Source organism: Diadema antillarum, unplaced genomic scaffold (genome assembly GCF_040938485.1).
Source record: "Diadema antillarum isolate AM-2024a unplaced genomic scaffold, OU_Dant_1.0 seq00001207_RagTag, whole genome shotgun sequence".
In the NCBI taxonomy this organism is placed as follows: Eukaryota; Metazoa; Echinodermata; class Echinoidea; order Diadematoida; family Diadematidae; genus Diadema; species Diadema antillarum.
In genome coordinates, this window is record NW_027272000.1 from 874,096 (window position 1) to 892,684 (window position 18,589).

The 18,589-nt window shown below is 39.8% G+C and overlaps 2 protein-coding genes across 2 annotated transcripts in view; one reads left to right on the forward strand and one right to left on the reverse strand.

Annotated features, from left to right (window-relative positions):
- Positions 1-330: 330 nt before the first annotated feature.
- LOC139744755 (tektin-like protein 1) lies at positions 331-6,496 on the reverse strand. The gene is given in 6 exon segments (XM_071655177.1): positions 331-513; positions 1,400-1,609; positions 1,996-2,457; positions 3,020-3,124; positions 6,102-6,154; positions 6,157-6,496. Coding segments are annotated over 6 exon segments (1,353 nt in total).
- An 8,877-nt stretch (positions 6,497-15,373) lies between these two features.
- LOC139744758 (uncharacterized) overlaps positions 15,374-18,589 on the forward strand; it is a 44,736-nt gene continuing 41,520 nt past the window's right edge. Inside the window, exon 1 of the mRNA XM_071655179.1 lies at positions 15,374-18,048. Coding sequence (XP_071511280.1) covers positions 15,442-18,048 — 2,607 coding nt within the window. The 5' untranslated portion in view covers positions 15,374-15,441. The remainder of the gene's footprint in view (positions 18,049-18,589) is intronic.

Below are 18,589 nucleotides of genomic sequence, written 5' to 3' on the forward strand. Positions count from 1 at the left end.
ATCATTTTGGTTTTTTTTCTCTGACTATGAGATGAAAGATGCAAGATGTCAAGAGGAGATGATGATTTTCTTCTCCTTATGCAATCTTACTTCTCATATAGTTTCATATGAATTTGAATATTGACCTGAAATATAAAAAAAAATAGTTGTTTAATTTCTTCTTTCTATTTGACATGATTTTCAATGCCATGTCAATTTTGCTGCAATGCTGGGGAAAAAAATATGATGAAGAATTAACACTCTCATCTTATTCAAGTTCTGTTTGATGCTTGCTGTATAGAGTTAATAAACTGAGAGCCAAAAGGTTACATGGACAGAGCACATCCAGTCCTACACGCTGCCCATGACCCATCGATGGTTGGCAAGGCGGCGGCGCATGCGGACGATGGAGGAGTCCACGCTGGCGCCTGCCTGCTTGTGGCGGATGTCGTGTTGGAGTCGAGACTGGGCCATTTGAAGAAGGCCGATGTTGCGGCTGGTTTGTAGCAAGGACTCGTCAAGACCGGCAGCCCCCTGTGATGGGGAAGAAAGAGGTACATTAAACTTTGTAGAACGAGTAGCGAAAATCATGCCATCTCATTGGTCGAGACCTGTGTTATTGTTTACTGGCTTTATGCTGCCTCACTGACGATAGCCACTGTAAGCATGTTATTGTGCACTTTAGCCAGAGTTAATTAGCACACTAAGCAGGCCTTTGCGCTCTCAGTAAGAGGTGCATATTATCTAGCAAACCATGCACCCAGTAAATTAAATGTGCATCAAGTTATTAATCCAGTTATTACCGGATGCATTAAAGTAATTTATGCATGATTTTCATCATGGCAAGCCAAAAAGAAATTTATCCTGTTAATTTTCAATCAGGTTTTATGTAAAAAAAAAAAAAAAATGATTTCTAGCAAAGCATTTGTCCTTATTCTACTAAACAGGTGATGCCCATGTCTTTTCGTGCATCAATCTAAATAGTGTGCATGAGGTAACTATGGAATTTAGCCTAAACCCACTCGGCTTCGCCGCGTTGGTTAGGCATTCCATAGTTACTTTAAGCACACAATTTCTACTCAAGCAATTTCAATATTTGTAGAGACAGGCAGTCCACATTACCTGATGAAGAAATGTTCTGAGTTGCTGAAATACTGAATATCATGTACCATAAACAAGGACATCTCAATGTAACAGAAACACATGATTATCACATTTATCCAAGTGACCTTATGTTATTCCCTGAGTTTTGTGCTTGAAATAATTGTTACCAATGTTCATGGCAGAGGGGGGGGGGGGGGGGAATGTGACCTCTAAATGTGGAAATTTATGTTCAAGTGTCATTAGATCATTGTCCACATGGACCCAAAATATTTTCATGATGGCAATCATCATCACAAACTGCATTGACTTTACGTACCTTAATGATGTCCTGGGCTTCTGGGAGGTTGGTGCCAGGGTGTCGCTGGTATACCCGTACAAGGGGGCGTGTCAGCTTCTCCCGGGTCTCCAGGTCAGACTGCATTTCTGGTCCCACGGTGTAGCCGAGGGCCTTTTCAGTGGCATCATACCAGCGCTGGGCCCTGTGAATTGCATGTCGGTTCTCTCCGGACGCTACCGTCAGATGTTGCTGTGGTGACAAGTTGAGAATGTAAGTGTGTGAAAGACTTCATACCACAAATAAGCCACTGAGGGTTCACTCATTCCTACGCATCACATTCTTGGTTCTTTGTATGTTTGCTATCTTTTAACTTACTCTGTAGCTTTATAAAAGCATTTATAGATTAAGACAAAGATCTTACACTCTCTGTGAAACCATGAAAATGATAGAATAGAAACCATGAAAATGATAGAATAGAAATCTTCATAATTCTTTGAAATCATTTTCGGTGATAAACACTTTGTAAGAAGTATATCAAATCTGACACAAAGGAAATGTGATTATTTAAATGTGACCCATCTGAACTGCTACTCTTTTGGACTTCCACTGAGACATGTTAATCCAATCAGACTTACCTTCAGTGTAACTGTCTCGGCAACTTTACGGTTCATACCGTCGTTGACGGCGCGGTGAGCAGCCTGCTGCAGCTGCTCCGTGTTCTCAATGGCATCCCTGATCTCCTTCCGCAAGACCTGGGACCGTTGTCGCGCCTCCCGTGCCTGGGCGATAGCTGCGGCTGCCTCCGGTGTGAACGGTCCCAGCGGGTCCAGCGGTGGCGTCTTGGAGCCTTGTCTGTCAGCAGCACCGTCTTGCGGTGAGGCAGCACGGCCCAAGAGGTCGTTGGCATTCATGTCAATCTGCCGGGTGTACCCGATGCCATTGGCACCAAAGGTCATGGTCTTCTCCTGACGAGAGGCTCGGCCACTGTTGCGGGAGGCACGGCCATTGACGGACGAAACAGCATGGCAGAGGAGGTCCAGGACTCTGTTTCTCTCCTGGATGACTGCGCTGAGGCGTTTGCGGGACTGGTCCAAGACCTAAGACAGAATCAGAAAAACAAAAAGACAACAAATGTCATAATGCATAGCTTAAAACATTCCAAACAACCTTGGACAGGTGATGAGATTGTTGTTTGCCAGCAGTGACCCTTTGCGTTAGGTTCATCATTGTGTAGTTATGGCAAACCTGCCCAGCTGTATATGCCTAAGTTTCATGTTATCTGCAATGTCGTTGCCTAAATATCACAAGGTAACAAAAGCTCAGTAATACAGCAGAATTGTATTCAATACCTACCAATAAGTCACAGTGCAGGGAATAATTTCCCTTCCTGATATTGTATAATGATTTTAGTTGATGGGCAAGTGTTTTGAAGATAATTTCAGTGAACAATTCTATGCATTGAAAGTTCTACACAAACGATACTGTGTATAGCAGTGATATAAAAAAAGTAAAGCAAATTGATATATATGCAACACCAAGAAAATTATGGCTTGCAGAGTAAATTAGAAATACATTATGGCAAATAGTTTAAAATGAGAAAAACTGCATCCATAATGTTGTGTCCTATGTGAATAATCAGGCTGGCCAAGTAAATTTTACCTGCAACTGCTTCTGGACAGAGCGTAGCTGCAACTCCAGAGCTTTCTTCAGCTGATAGAGGTGACGTAGCTCCTTGTCCAGCAGGCTGTCTGCCCCGTCTCGCTCCTGAGAAGACAGAAAAAGAGGATATGAAAGATGAAAATACACATTAGAGGGGACAAAATGAATGGCTTGCTAGGGTTTGCTCAAATACTTCTTTGTTCAATCCATGTCTTCTTAAACAGTCAATCAAATCATCATAATTGTAGTCGCAGCATGATGTTCTAACACACTTGTTCCTTTCTCTTTCTAAAGCCCGACGCACACTATACGATCCGACCGCTCGTACGACCTTAAGATTGGAAGTGTGACGTCACAGTCTTGCCATTTTCCAGTTGTACGACTGGGTCTTAGCACCAGTCGTAGAGATTTGACATATTGAATTTCTATGACCGGTGGGGGCTTTAATTCAGCCATTCACAATACAGTAAAATGCAAGCGCTTTAATATTCATTGGTAAAATGTACTGAAGACAGGACAGTTGTAAGTCCACTTGTAAGGTCAGTTGTATAGTATGCGTTGGCAGGTCGTATGACTGGGTCTTATGGTCCTAAGGTCGTAGTCGTGAGTCGTATAGTGTGCGGCAGGCTTATTATTAAACACTTGATACAGTGTACCTACGTACACTTTAACACATCTACCGACATTCAAAAATATCATTGTCACTATACTATCATTATGCATGCACTGTGGCAGACAGCTATACCTTGGGGTCACTGTCCTTCATCACCCACAGGTTTTGTGATACATTTTTCTGCTAGTTTATAGCAGCGAAGACTTGTTAACCAGTATGGTTACTATGTACTCGGTAACAGAAGTCTATACTGCTACGATCATTGCAAGTCTTTCATGTGATTTTTAACTTTATATTCTATGTCTGTGCGCAACACAAGGACATTTGGGAGGTATTCACATGTTTTTGCCATAGACATACATCAGATGATACAGTAGCTGTCATCATGTGGAAAACATTGTATATCTTCCTATGGCTGTCATATCAATTGTGCTCTAAATTTGCATTTATACCTGTACATGTAACATCTTTTCTTTTGGAAGTTGCATTATGCACTCATGGAAAAGAAAGGCTTAAAGAAATATCATGATTTCTTGCAGAGCTCACTAATCAAAAGTAATTTGGGCTTGAATTTCATGTAAGAACCGAACAGACCCAATCGTACAACCGAGAAGGAAGACAACGTACAGAAAGGGAGAGAAAGAGGGAGAAGGGAGAGAGATACAGACTATACATGTAAGTCATTTAGAGCAGCGTATCAATGACAATTTAAGCCTTGATGACAACTGTGTAGAAACTTTGTTGCCAAGCAGAACAGTATCCTTTGTTTAATCTTTAACCAAAGCGTAGCACAGCTAAGTGATCCTTTGTTTACTTAGGAAAGGGGTAGGATTGCTGCCAGGGGAAAAAAAACTAACTCTGTCCAGTGTTCTATGCTTCAGACACTTACTTTGTAAGCACCAACAATGGTGTAGAGTGGCTGGAAGGGATTGTAAATGCTTGAACATTCATACTTTGATTGCACACTCTTCTTTCACAAACACAAATGAAGACTTACTGTGTTTCAATGTGCTTAAATGACAACAATGGCTCTATGAGCCAGATGACAGCTTTCTATTGCTCTGTGCAGCATACAGTTGAAGAATTACATGGTCAATATACCAACAGGTTCGTTGTTACTTTGAGTGCAAGCTAATAGTTTCTTTAATATCAAGGGCACATCATAAAGTTGCCTTGTACAGTTTCTTTAATATCTAGGGCACATTATAAAGTTGCCTTGTACAGTTTCTATAATATCCAGGGCACATTATAAAGTTACCTTGTACATATATACAGAGAATCCATGACAGCAAAAAGTTTGAAGAGTTGATTAATAATTTATGTACATACGCCATTAGATTTCAAGAGTGTTTCCAGATAGATTAAGCACACTTCAATCTACTCTGTGCAGATTATTTCATTTCAGTACTGAATATCTTGGTATTTTTAATCTTCACCCCATTTTCTGATATCTTTATCTTTATTACCAGAACATAACCCTTAATTTCTGTCTGTAGAAAAATATCAAATGAAGCAACAAGCATTTAACTGAACCTGGAGAATAGAGTGTTTGACTTGTTCTGTTTTCTTGGAATATGCGGAATCTTAACATCTGTTTCCAATCAAGGTGGTGTTACCAAAATGTTATTAATGTTAAGATATTAATACAGCCACCTGACGACATGTTGAATAACAAAAACTTGGAACTCAACAGTTCTCTTTAAAAATATTATATTTTTGGTCCAAGCATATTTGAAAAGTCTCCTTTGGAATATTGTCATTACATGAATTTAACTGATATAGCGATGTCAATATTTCTTAATTGATCCAGTGAATACAATGTATATTCTATCAGACACACAAGGTTCCCCATCAAATTTCCACAAGGACCTACATGTACTGACATCACATTCATGTGTATCAAATATTACTTGCTCTCCCGCTCTCTGTAATCTGCAAAAGAGGAAAACAATCTGTCTGAGATCTGACAAGATACTTTCTTGAATTTTCCAGTGTTGGAGTTTTTGATGCTTGCACAGAAAAGGTCCCAAGAATGTGATCAGCAACAAATACAGTACATTGTGTATCTAGAAAGTAATATCCTGGAGTCTACCCAACTAGTGTAGTCCACTAGTAGAAACAGGTGAGTGGTACCATGGAATTGTGGGTCACAGTGAGGCTATAAGCACCTACATGTAAAAACTTTTGAAAATCTATACAGAAACCAGTACCAGACACACAAAGATAACATGTCGTAATCATGGAAAGGATTAAAAACACAGAGGAGTAACAACATGTAAAGCAAGCAGCTCAGAGTCATAGTTTGACCATAACACTGTCCAAAATTTGACCACCTGCTATGTGTACAAACCAGGGGATGCTTTTGCGAGCAGTCAAATTTTGGCACGGGAGGTCAAACCTTGGTGCAGGTTTTTGAGATTCGTCAAAGAAGGCTCAAAACAAAAATGGCATTGGACGGCAACAAGCAACTTTTTCCCTCGATGGTCGCGTACATCTGACTTCTGTGCTCATTTTATTGAGTGAATGTCCTTTCGAATATGTTCCAACTTCTTCTCCAGTGCTTCCTTGCCTCGCAGCAAACTTTTGACCTCCTCGTTTGTTTCCAAAAAGCTGTCTCGAAGTTTGACGAGTGACACCCTAGTTTCTCTGACATATTGGTGTACAACTGTGTTGCTTTGCTGAGCACAATTGTCTCTTAGCGATGGCAAAGCGTCTAATGAACGTCCAACATCTTGAACTTTGTCAGCTCTGTCCACCGCTGCTTGCGACACCTTCATTTCTTTCACGGTGGCATCGCTCCAGCTCTGCGGTCCTACCGTGGCGGTAGCCAGGGGAATTTGCGTGCGTGTACGTGTGGCCATCATCTTGAAAAATTGGTGTTCCTTTGAAGTTTTCTTCACTCTATCATATTGAAAAATACTAAACCTTGTTAAATGTTGGATTCCTGGGTACCAATGTTAGTTGATGCTGGGATACAGTGTAGCGGGAACCGGTGTTTTGTATCCCGCGTGTTCAAAACAATGCTTTCGGTGCTAGGCAGGAGAGCTCCACACGGTCCAACCCGGTATTATCCATGTACAATACGTGCACGATGCATGTGTTTGTGTGTGTGGGACTGCTAGAGCTAATGCAAGCAGCAACCACGCAATCACAGAGGCGGCGTCTGTTGCTACATCTGTTGTCATGGGATCGTCTCGACCACTCGCGTGGAACGATAGTCAATAGAACACGTCACTTCCCTTGTACAAGACATCGAACGCGATTGGCCTGTCTATGGGTTTCTCGCCTCTCCAACATTGCAATCTTTTGTTGAAGCTTGTTTTGCTTTGTGTATTTCGCTTTCACCTCTGCACGCATGAATAAGTTGTTACTATTATAACCACGAAGAAGAAAATAATGATCGAGATGATATAGTGTTTACCATTGAGAAGTGAGTTGTTTTGAACGTGCTCCTCGGGAATGTTCTTGGTTAGATTAAACATAATCAAATGCCACGGGTGTTTTCCCTTACACTTAACATGATAACGCAGCAAAATGAAATTTTCTCTACTTCTAATTCTTCTTTCTATATTATTCACCTTCGACATCCTTATCTTCCTTTTCTTCTCCTTTCATTTCTGCTAATATCTTCTTCTCTCTTTTTCTTTTTCTTCTACTTCTTTTTTGTTATACAATTCTTGACTTTTCTCTTCTCCTCCTTTCTCTCACTCTTTTCGTCTTCTTCTTCCTTTTATTCTCCTTCTTCATCTTTCCAGTATTCTTCTAATTCTTCTTCCTTGATTGCTCCCTCTTCTTCTCATTCTTTTTCTTATATCTTCCCTAAGTTTTCCTAGAGTGCAGTATTTCTTCTTCCGTGTCTTCCAGTATCCGGAAAATATAATACATGCCATGTATAAAGTACGCATTTTTTTTTTTTTAATTTGAAGATTTAGTTAATACATTTACCTAGTACCCTGCCTGATGTTTGGTGGGTGTTATGCTGACGAAATAACCAGTGAAAGTAGAGTGGTAGTACACTTAGACCTAGTAGGCCTAGCAGCATAATGAACAGCATGCCCTACTGTAACTAATATACAAATATACTTTCCTTGAGAGTTTCAGGTTAAAACTATGGGTAGTGGTGAATAGTTCTTTTGGAGACACCGAGGCCTACCGTTCTAACCAGAAACTCGAAATAGGCAAAGTATATTAAAATGTATTTTATTTCAGATCAAAAATCTAAACAAAAGAAGGGGAAAATGGGGAAATTAATGCGAAGCGAGTGAAGGGGCTCCAATATGAGCAGCGCACGATGTGATATGTCAGGCTGGCTTGTAGTGATGTTCAAAAATGTTACATTTCACGAAGTGGTGGTACGAAGCAATGCGCAATGTCAGAATTGTTTTATGACGTCACAACTGCTTTACAAGAAATTGATACATTTCACAGACATGACAGTACGAGCATGCCAGCGTGCAATGGCAGCATTGCTTTATGATGTCACAACTGCTTTACAAGAAATTGATACATTTCACAGACTGACGGTACGAGCAGCGCGCAATTAATTGCTTTGTGACGTCTATATTTTTTATTCTCATATTTATTTTTAGAGTGACGGTACGACGCATGCGGTGCGCGATGTCAGAACTGCTTTGTGACGTAACAATCGTTTATTAAAAATAGTTACATTTCACAGAGGATGGTGCGAAGCTGCGCACTTTCAGAAATGCTTTGTGACATCATTTTGCAAATACATGTACTAGTATGTGTACAAATGTAGTACCATAGAGCTGTAATAATCCAACTCTATGTGTAGTACTGAGTATATTACTTGCAAAATGTCGTCATAGGAGTGACGTCATTTTACAATAGTACTTTACGGAGTGTTAAACATCCCAACACTCCGAAACAAAACAACAACAAACAAACAAAATCACAATTTTTGTCACCCTATCTCTTACAGCACCACTATACAGTAGGCATACATGTAGGCCTAATTATCTTCTGTTCTAGAGCTACATCAAAACTGACAGAATTTTGCGAGGAATGTTGCGGATGAAAATTAATGAAAGGGCTGATGTACAGACAAAATACATTTGTAGAACCAAGAACCGAAGCAAGAGAGAGCACGATAGATGCAGTAGGCTATTTATGCTCATCTGTGACGTCATTATCCCCCCCCCCCCCCCGCATTATCCCAGAGGCTTACAGTCTGCAAGAATCTTCAGCCTATTGAAGGAGGCATCAGGCTTAATCAGAAGAAGAAGAAGAAGAAGAAGAAGAAGAAGAAGAAGAAGAAGAAGAAGAAGCTAACAGTCCATACCATGCATGGCAGTGAATGTTCGTTTTGTTTTAGACTCCATAATCCATGACGCTTGATACTATCATAGCGCATGCCGAACTATCGTTTGAAAGAGATCGATTATGGATCGCAACTAGTTCGATCAGACTGAAGTATTCGCATGTCCATTGAGAACAATTGCAAAACGGACGACCAGACAATCCATTAGAGTCGATCATAGATTATCAGCATGGCGCGCAATAAGCAGCCTGTTTTTATTCGGGCGCAATTTTTAACTGATGAGGTCCGGTTTTATTTCAGTTTCAATGTACAGCATTTACCAACGTCTACGGCAGATCTTAAGCATTAGTACAGAAAATGCATTAGTACATAAAATAACTGCACGTCATTTCTGTATTCTTTACCTTCATCACAGAAGGTTCAAAAGTGTGATTTTTCATTTACCGTCAGCTCAGAGCAAATAAAAAGTACCGATTTCTCAATGTATTACTTTTAATAAGGTTAGATTGTCCGTAATGGTACGCTTCAGATGTACATTGATAAGTCATGGGCAGGGGTCGCGGGACGATTTTAGAAACGGATGTGTTTTCCTAGTTTGTTTCTATTGCTTGTGATTTCTTCTCCGTTTTGTACAGTGTCGGAGACTCGGGATCGTAAAAGTTATGTTGTGATCAATAATCATTACCATGCAACTGAAATTCATCTTACCCCTGAAGGTCACTATTGCAGCATGGTCTTTCTGAACACAACTTAATTATAGCTAGTGGGTAGCACAGGTCTTTTTAAGTTGGTAATTCTATAAGGTGACTTACAAATAAATTTCCAAAGTTGTGGAATGTAGGGCCTACACTACTGTTAACGTCTTGTACTCATCAATAGAGCACGCTGCGTTCTATGAAAAAAAACAAAAAAAAACAGCAGAAATAAAATTCTCCTGCTTTCCAGAGTGTACACTTTGTTATAGCAGGCTTGCTAAGGGCGAAAAAAGGGGCGATCGCTGCATTTTATAGTACAAATGTCCTACTTGGCACGTATGTTCCTCGGTACAATTGGAATTTTTTCATCTAAAGAGACAATCTGTATCTATGCAAATAAGCCTTAATTTGCATAATTTATGCAAAAACTACATATGAAAATTATTTAAAAATATATGTGCATCCAGCAGAAATACCTAATTTGGTAGAAGTATGCTATAGAGTATGCGGAAACAATTCCTGCAAAAATTGCTTTCATAATACCTTTGTAAATAAACATATATACAATTGCATAATTACGCAAGTTATGCAAATTGATTTGTAAACAATGAAAACCCCCTTAAATCTCATCCTAGATAACCCGTTTGAAACACTCTATAACAACAAAATGAGAAAAGAATTGAATAATTGAACCATCATTATCAGCTAATTTACATAATGACTAAAGAAAGTATAGTTAAAAAAACATTATTTTTAAAGTTTTTCCCACATCAGTCTAAGAAGTGCATTTTATGATAAAGACTACCAAAGTAGTATGCTTATCCTTTAGTCAAAAGGAAATGGTTTGTAACATCAAAACACTATTTCTTTATGCAAATACCACCTAATTAGCACATTATGCATATTAATAGCCGAATGCACCATAAGTCAATGGTCAAGGTCGACTTAAGAAATTGTATCAGTTTACACGATAACTCAAGACTGGATTAAGCAAATTTCACCAAACTTGGTCCACGGATGACGTATGATGGATCAATTAATTGGGTAGTTTTTAAGTAATAACGGCAAGAGCTCAAAGGTCAAAAGGTGCAAGGTCAATGCTCAAAATTTCATTATTTCCCCCATATCTATGCGATGCCTGTAGGTATTTTATTGAAACTTAGTGACTGCATAAATGTACTATCAAAATAAGATTCTCCAGAGAGTTTCAGGTCAAGAGGTCAATTGTCAAAGGTCAGGTAAAAATGTTAATTTCACTTTTTTTCTCCGTATCTCGCAAATGGTTCAAGGTATCTTCATGGAACTTGGTACTGGAAGGAATTTTTAAGGAAATTTAGGGGTCATTTGTCAAAGGTCAGGGGTCAAAGATCAAGGTCAATTGGGCCCTCAAAATTTCACTATTTCCCTCATATTTTTGCAATGCTTGTAGGATTTTCTTGAAACTTGATATATACATGTGTTACCTAATGGAGATTCTCTGGGAAATTTCCTGCCAAAAGGTCAAAGCTCTGATGAAAGTGCTATATTTCACTTTTTCTTCCATATCTTGAATGTGAATCAAGGTATCATGAACCGTAGTACATATTTGTGCATATTCTACCTGACAGTGATTCCCTCGTTGATTATCAAAAAAAAAATGTTACGCCCTCCCCTCTCAAGTGTTTTTGTTTCCTCTTGATAAGTATCTATAGGAAAGGACATGGAATTCAGTGACATGGTATAGTAAACACTGTCATTGCATTTAATGTATGGGTCGCCTGAAACTTAATTTTGATGCACACATGTATAACCTCTGACATTCTTACCCTTTACATTTTTACCTGTGCATATTTTTTTTATTTTAACCTCTGACATCTTTACACAAAACCAGTTAACATAATTATTTTTGGAAAAAGCTTCAAGATCATGCAGGTCATGATTATCTATACAGGTATTAGCTGGTATGTGGTGGAATATGACATTCTTTGGACCGTCAGGAGGTTACATTATCCCAAGGGAAAACAATCACAACCGGGGAGAATATGACATTTACGATCCTCGCAAACAGTAGCCTGTGACGATCTGTTGACAAATCATATTCTAGTAATTGTAAAGGCCATCTAATCTACTCTTTTATGGCTATGAACATATTATTTCTGCTTTGATTTATTGTTGATATTGACTGAATTCAAGTCAGAGACTAAGATTATTTGACTTAAAATATAACATCTCCTATATTACTCACATGACAATTTTTGCATGAATTATTGCCTTATCACAATGTTATTGTGTATAAATTTCCTAGCATATGCGTTCCCAGAAACAGACTTTGTTTCTAACTCAAGCTTGTACGTTCTTAATGCGTGCAGATACCCTTGCATCCACATAGTTTGCACAAGTTTATAATCAGTTTGATGTAAAAAGCCTCTTATTCGCTTGATTGCCTACAAAATACAATGAAAATCAGAATTCACACTTTCACAATGGTGGTGTTGTTTTTTTTTAATGATTTTCTAACCATGACCTCAGTTGTGTACTGTTTACAAGGAAAAAAAAAATATCATTTTGTAAGCAATATTGTTCCGGTTTGCATATATCAGTGCTGTTCCTACGTAGGCCCTACACTGCTGCATAATCATATTTAAAGAATGTCACTATAAATTGCTATTTTTCCCACCCTGCAAAGCATTAACGCAATGAGGGAAAATTGATAGTAAAAATGATTTTTAAAGATCAATATGTTTCGAAATTTCACGTCTTGTATATACTTATTTACATAATTTATGCATAAAATGCCTAAGTTAATTGAATAATGTAGAAACAATTTAAGTAACTGAAGAGTGTTGTTGCGAGAATATTGTCTTATTCTATTAGCTTTTTGGATATCAGATTCAAAGCAATTTAAGATATTGTCACATGATTGCTTTTTGTTTGTTCTGATTATCTATGTATAGTATTGATATGCATTTTATGCAAAAAACAGGTTGTTTGCATAGAGACAGTTTGTCTCTTTAGATGAATCATTTGCTTTTGACCCAAGGAACATCCATCCCAGGTTCAAACTTTGTACTACAAGATCCAGTTCTTAATAGATTAGAAATTCTTTCAAAAATGCAGATTTTTTCACAATAACTTGCATAATTATGCAAATTGTATGTTTAATTACATAGGTATGAAATCAATTTTTGCAGGAATTTTTTCCATTTGCTCTATAGAATACTTCAACCAAATTAGGTATTTCTGCTGGATGCGCATATATTTTTAAATAACTTTTATATGTATTTTTGCATAATTATGCAAATTAAGGCTTATTTGCATAGATACAGATTGTCTCTTTAGATGAAAATTTTTCAATTGCCCTATCTAGTACATCTGTGCCAAGTAGGACATTTGTACTAAGAACTGCAGCGTTTACCCCCTTAACAAGTCTACTATTATCTACTTGGTTAAAAGTATAGTATACTCTTTTAAAAATGCTTTTGAGAAAAAATCTTGTCGGAGACAAAGTGTGTGCGAACAGAAAAGTTCATTAAAAATAACGTTACATAATCATGACCCTCGTGATCAATACGAGTGCTTTCTCAGATTGTTTGTTTGTTTGCAGGGGCGGATCCAGAAATTCAGTAAAGGGGAGGCGCCTTTATAAAATTAAAGGGGGCCGCACGCCCATTTTTTTCTTTTGATTTCTTTTGTTTTTACAAAAAATAAAGAGGGGGCGCGTCCCCTCTGGATCCGTCACTGGTTTGCTTAATGCTGCGTCACGATACCCTATTGATCAGTCATGTTTTTAATTGTTTTGACACTAATGTGTGTCTGTCTAGAGTCGTTCAGAACAAGGTTTTCTAACAGTATACAAAATTGGCCATTGTTTAATGCATGGTATGACTCCAAACTGATATAAATGAAAGTTATTAAAATGAGTGTCTATATTTTTCGAGTATACATAATGGGCTTCTGTATAAGCTTACACGCCGTCATCACTGGCATGGAAATACTATATAGGAAATACCAAGTTCTGGAGCCAGATTTAAACTCGATTTCCATTGAGTGACTGTAATGAAGCACAGCACCGCATTACTGTATTTCGATAAAAAATTTTCATTAAGATTTTAACAAATCATTATTAAAATTTTGTTATCTCATTCAGACCTCTATGATGTGAATAAGTTAATCAGATCTTTCTATTTTTATACTCACAATATTTGACATGTTATTATTGTCTCATATTGCCCTATGATACAAGCAATTAATCCTAAAGTGGCCATGTAAATCATGGAGTTCGGTTGATCGAAACTAATAATGTTTATGAAATGACACAGTATAGCTGCGCAGATTGGATTGAAGGCAGCTTCGTGATGAAGTATAGGCCTATACTCTGCACTCTAAAATCAAAAGAACAAAAACAGTATGATTATTTTTGAGAACATTTGACACTACAAAACTAAAAGGAAAAAAAAACAAGATGCACGGGTTTAAGATTCTGACCAGCTTTCCAGAAATAGCAGCATTGCTTAACACCATATGGCACATATACTAATACATTTATTAAAATTAGATGAGATGATGACGCTTTCAACTCAATACGTCTCTCGATCCCATTGTGCATACACAGGTTCTGATAGAATTAAAAAACAACAACAAACGAATACAATTTATTTCTAGTATCTGCTGTGTCATTGTATTATTTTTAATAGCAGAACTAGCCTTTGCTATACATACATAATACACTATACCGAAACATGATCTTTTTATGACCACAGTCTCTCTTTTTTTTCACAATCCACTGTAAGGTGATATACTGCATCATCGACGTATCTCTAGGTTCATGTTCATGTTTATTTAGCAAAACAAATCCCAATGCTTGTTTTTATTCCATTCTATTGCGACGAGGTCTTTGCTGTGCTCAGGTTTGTTCATTTTATAGGATGTTTGTCCCATTTTCGCAAGCTCTTCATAGAAAATGATTGAAACCATGCATCCCTCTTCTCATAGTTTTCTTTAAAACTATGAGATGAGGGATGCAAGTTCATTTTCAGGGAAAGGTATACATGTACCAAGGTAGCAAGCTTGAGCGCCACCATACTCATGAATGCGAAGATTCAGTGGCTATCTTCAGTTCGCCTCAACGTCGAAAATGAGGTAATCGATCTGTGTATTTGAATCGTGGTTTGAATCTACTGGGTTGTGGCCTCTCTGTCTAGCGATCAATGGAGCTGCTCTGTCGAGCGAGTGGTTACGGGGTGAGTCAACGGGCTTCTACGGTTGCTGCGCGAGAATCCGTCTGTGCGACCATGGTGCGACCATGGTGCGACCGGTGCGACTCGGCCTTTGCCCTACATTAGCAGACACTTTATTCATACACTCATACACACAACACACGCACACACACAAACCTACGGTTTGTCGTCACGCCTCCTGACGACGACGAACGGCTGTGCAAAGGATACAATAATCCTTCCTCTCCATGCAATGCGATTTTACGTGGCGTTCACATAATGCTAAATACACTGCAATCGTTCGTAGTCGGTATTTCACAGAAGTTCCGTACATTTGTACCTCTGTCTAGCTAGAGTAGCGATAGACAACAAACGCGCTGCCATCATCATCATACACACGACATACCGGCACCGGCGGCGGCAAAGAAGCGTGTATGCAACCGATGTGCGGAACGGGAAGGAGGGCTGGACAGTCAGTGGTTGCCGATAAAGATACCAGAAGATAGGTGGCTAAGCACTTTTTGTTTCTTCTTTTTTTTTTTCGCGAGGAAGGAGCTCGAGAGGGGCGAAGGCATGATATCGTCATCTTACTAAATGTTGTTTTATCAGCTCCTCGTATCGTGCTACAACCGCTATTGATGACTCTCACTGACAAAATGTCGGTGCCGCAGTGGAGAATTGCTCTGCGGCAAAAGCAGCAACGCAAGAAGGAGGAGGAAAAACGGAGGCAGAGAGAGGAGGAGGAGCGCCGGTTAGCCGCTTTACCACCATGGAAAAGGCACGCCGAACAACCCAAAACTGTTATTATAATTGACAAAAACAAAGTCGCTAATGAAGTCAACCTATCTTCATCTGCCGGCTCGCCGGCGCAGAAAGATTCGCAATCGTCGGCGGGTAAGCAGCCGCAGACACTCGCCAACGGCTCCGCCCCAAGTGTAAGCAGTGGTGGTAGTGAGTCATTGGCAAGCCACGGAAAGGTTGGCCAAGACGAGACCGACAGCTCCCGTAAATCTGCTGGAGGCAAGGCTGCCGAGCCTAGTGGTGTTTCGGAGGAACATTGCACTCCTGTCCAAGATAATCCTTTCCTGAAATTGGAGAGGAAGAAAAGGAGAGCCCCACCTCCCCCTAAAGGTGGATCACAGATTAGTGTAATAGCATCAAATGTATCTGGGGGTAGTGTTTCTGGGGTTGCATTAGCAGGTGACAAGTCAGCCTCAACAAGCACAAGTAAAAAGACTGTGGCACCAGCAGCACCTGCATCATCAATATCATCAAAAGACAGTGTATCATCAGTACCACAATCCAGTAATAAGACAAACAAAAGTGGACCATCTACAGGAAAGCAGTCCCAGATCAGTACTACCAATGGAAATGTGAAACAGTCTGCACGTGTTGAGCAAAAAGAAAATCTTCAGAGTGATGTGCCAAAATCTAAACCTGAGGCTCCAACAAAAGTTGTAAGTGATTCAGCAACCAGCTCAATCAAAGACACCACAAAAGCCAGAGCAGACGCTGCACAAAGTGAAAGCCATAAGACATCAGAAACTGTGAGCAGTGGTGTGTCAAAACAGAGCAAAGATGCTCAAAAGAGGACAAGTATATCTGAGCTGCGAACCTTGTTTGGCAGCCCTGCGACAAGTAAACCTCAGGCCCCATCGGTGAGTCAAGCTTCCCAACAAAATTCTGGAAGTTCTAGTGGAAGTGCGAAGCCTTCAGATAGCAAATCAAATCAGACCCAGCCAACGTCCGCTAATGAAAAGATACCTTCCGTCACTCCTGCTGTAGTAGGAGGGTCAAAACAAACCAACTCAAGCAGTCAGCAAAGTCCTGAACAGACATCAGTTAAGGTTGCAGAGCAGAAAAAGAATGACACAAACAGTAAGACATTTATTGACAACAAGCAAGAGAAGGCATTGACAAAAGCAAAAGAGAAAGAAAGGGAAAATACCAAGAGTAGAGTGTCCAGCGAAAGCAAAAGTCTTCCAAGTGCTGGGAAGGGCTCTCCCCAGCGACAAAAGCCTTCATCCGATCTTTCTGCAAGTGCAATCATTAGTCTGACCAACGAGGGTCCGTTACAGAAGCGCCAAGGAGAGCTGGTGAGGTCGTCGTCCATCCTGGATGAGGACGAGGTGATTGAGCTGACGCTCGAAACCCCTGTTTCTCCACGTCGGGGGAGACTAAAAGATTCTAGTAAAGAGGAAGTTGAGAAGGGGAGCGCTGAGGTGAGCCAAGGAGAACAGCAGCCCTCAAAGAGGCGGGCACCTGTTGCACCAGCAACGGTCAATGGTTCCGCAGCAAGCACAGCAAGCGTCAAGGGTGACGATGGAAAACCTCAGACAGAAAATGTTACACCGTCAGCTGTACGAAAGAGTGAAGTCCAAAATGAAATTGAATACCCGAAAAATTTTAGGGACCCCAAATATGTTCCATCGTCGAAGCAGAAAGACGTTCCCAGCTCCAACAAGAGGGAAAGCTCTGCCCCCGTTGTGACATCAAAAGAAAAGCTGCCTGCGAGTAAGTTAATAGCAGATGCTGGTCCATCACCGGTGGGTGTAGCAGAACAGACAAGCTTTAAAGGAGAAGATACAAGCTTCAAAGGAGAAAAGACGAGCTTTAAAGAAGAGACAAAGTTCAAAGGGGAAGAAACAGACAGTGGCAATAGTACTGGAGTGGCCAAGCCGTCTAGTGGTAATCAGGCAAGGAGTGTAAAAACTGTAGAGAAGACAAGTGATGCAGTGAGAGACAAAGAGAAGAAATCAGATAAATCATCGCCTGCCACAGGGGATCAAAATGCTATTCCTTACCCACACCAGTTTAGAAACTTTGGTAGTCAACAGACTAGCTCCAAGTCTAAGGATGAAGGTGTCAAGGATATCATCAAGCCATCAGATATGAGGAAAGCCAGCTCTAGCAGTACTTCATCAGACTCGAACAAAGGGAAAGGGGATTCAGACTCTGGAGGTGTTACTACCAGCCCCTTTGGTAGTATCAAACTCCGTCCCACGAAATCGAAAGATGCTGGGAGTGGAATAAGTGTCATAGCGGTGCAAGACAACAAGCCCAAGGAGAAAGTGACGAGTGCGGGCAGTGCGAACCCTTCGCGCCTGATTGCCGTAGGGGGTGCGGCGAAAAGCGAGGACAAGAAGAAGAACGTGAAGAAGTTTGAGAAGGTGGACATGATTGGGTACAACTCACCATCTGGGAAACCATCCGCCTTGAAGAAAGGGGGCAAGAGTCCTAAAAAGGTAAGTCACATGGATTCCCCTTTCTCTTCAATCCTTGTAGAGTACCGGTACCAAAGTAATGATGTCACAGTCTTTTGTTATAGCTTGGGTTGGAACCATGTGTGAGCATAGTTAGCAATTAGTGTTCACAGATATTCTGGCCAGGTGAGATTGTTAAAGGACAAGTTCACCTTCATAAACATAAGGATTGAGAGAATGTAGTGCAATTAGTAGAACATGTCATTGAAAGTTTGAGGAAAATTGGACTATCCGTTCAAAAGTTATGAATTTTTGAAGTTTTTGTGCAGTAACCGCTGGATAAGAAGACTACTGCAGTGTGTGAATAACTTAGATGTCACATGCGTACAACTATATAAGTAAAATATAAAGAGAATTTCACAAAATTACATCTTTTGAAAAAAGTACACATTCCCCCGACTCGTTACCGACAACTGTTATGGGTAATATTATTCCCCCTGCCTTTAGAAAGAGTCAAGTCAAGTGCTCTTTTATTATGCGAAAAAAGTAAAAATATGTTGAATTTTCTTTACATTTTCTTTAT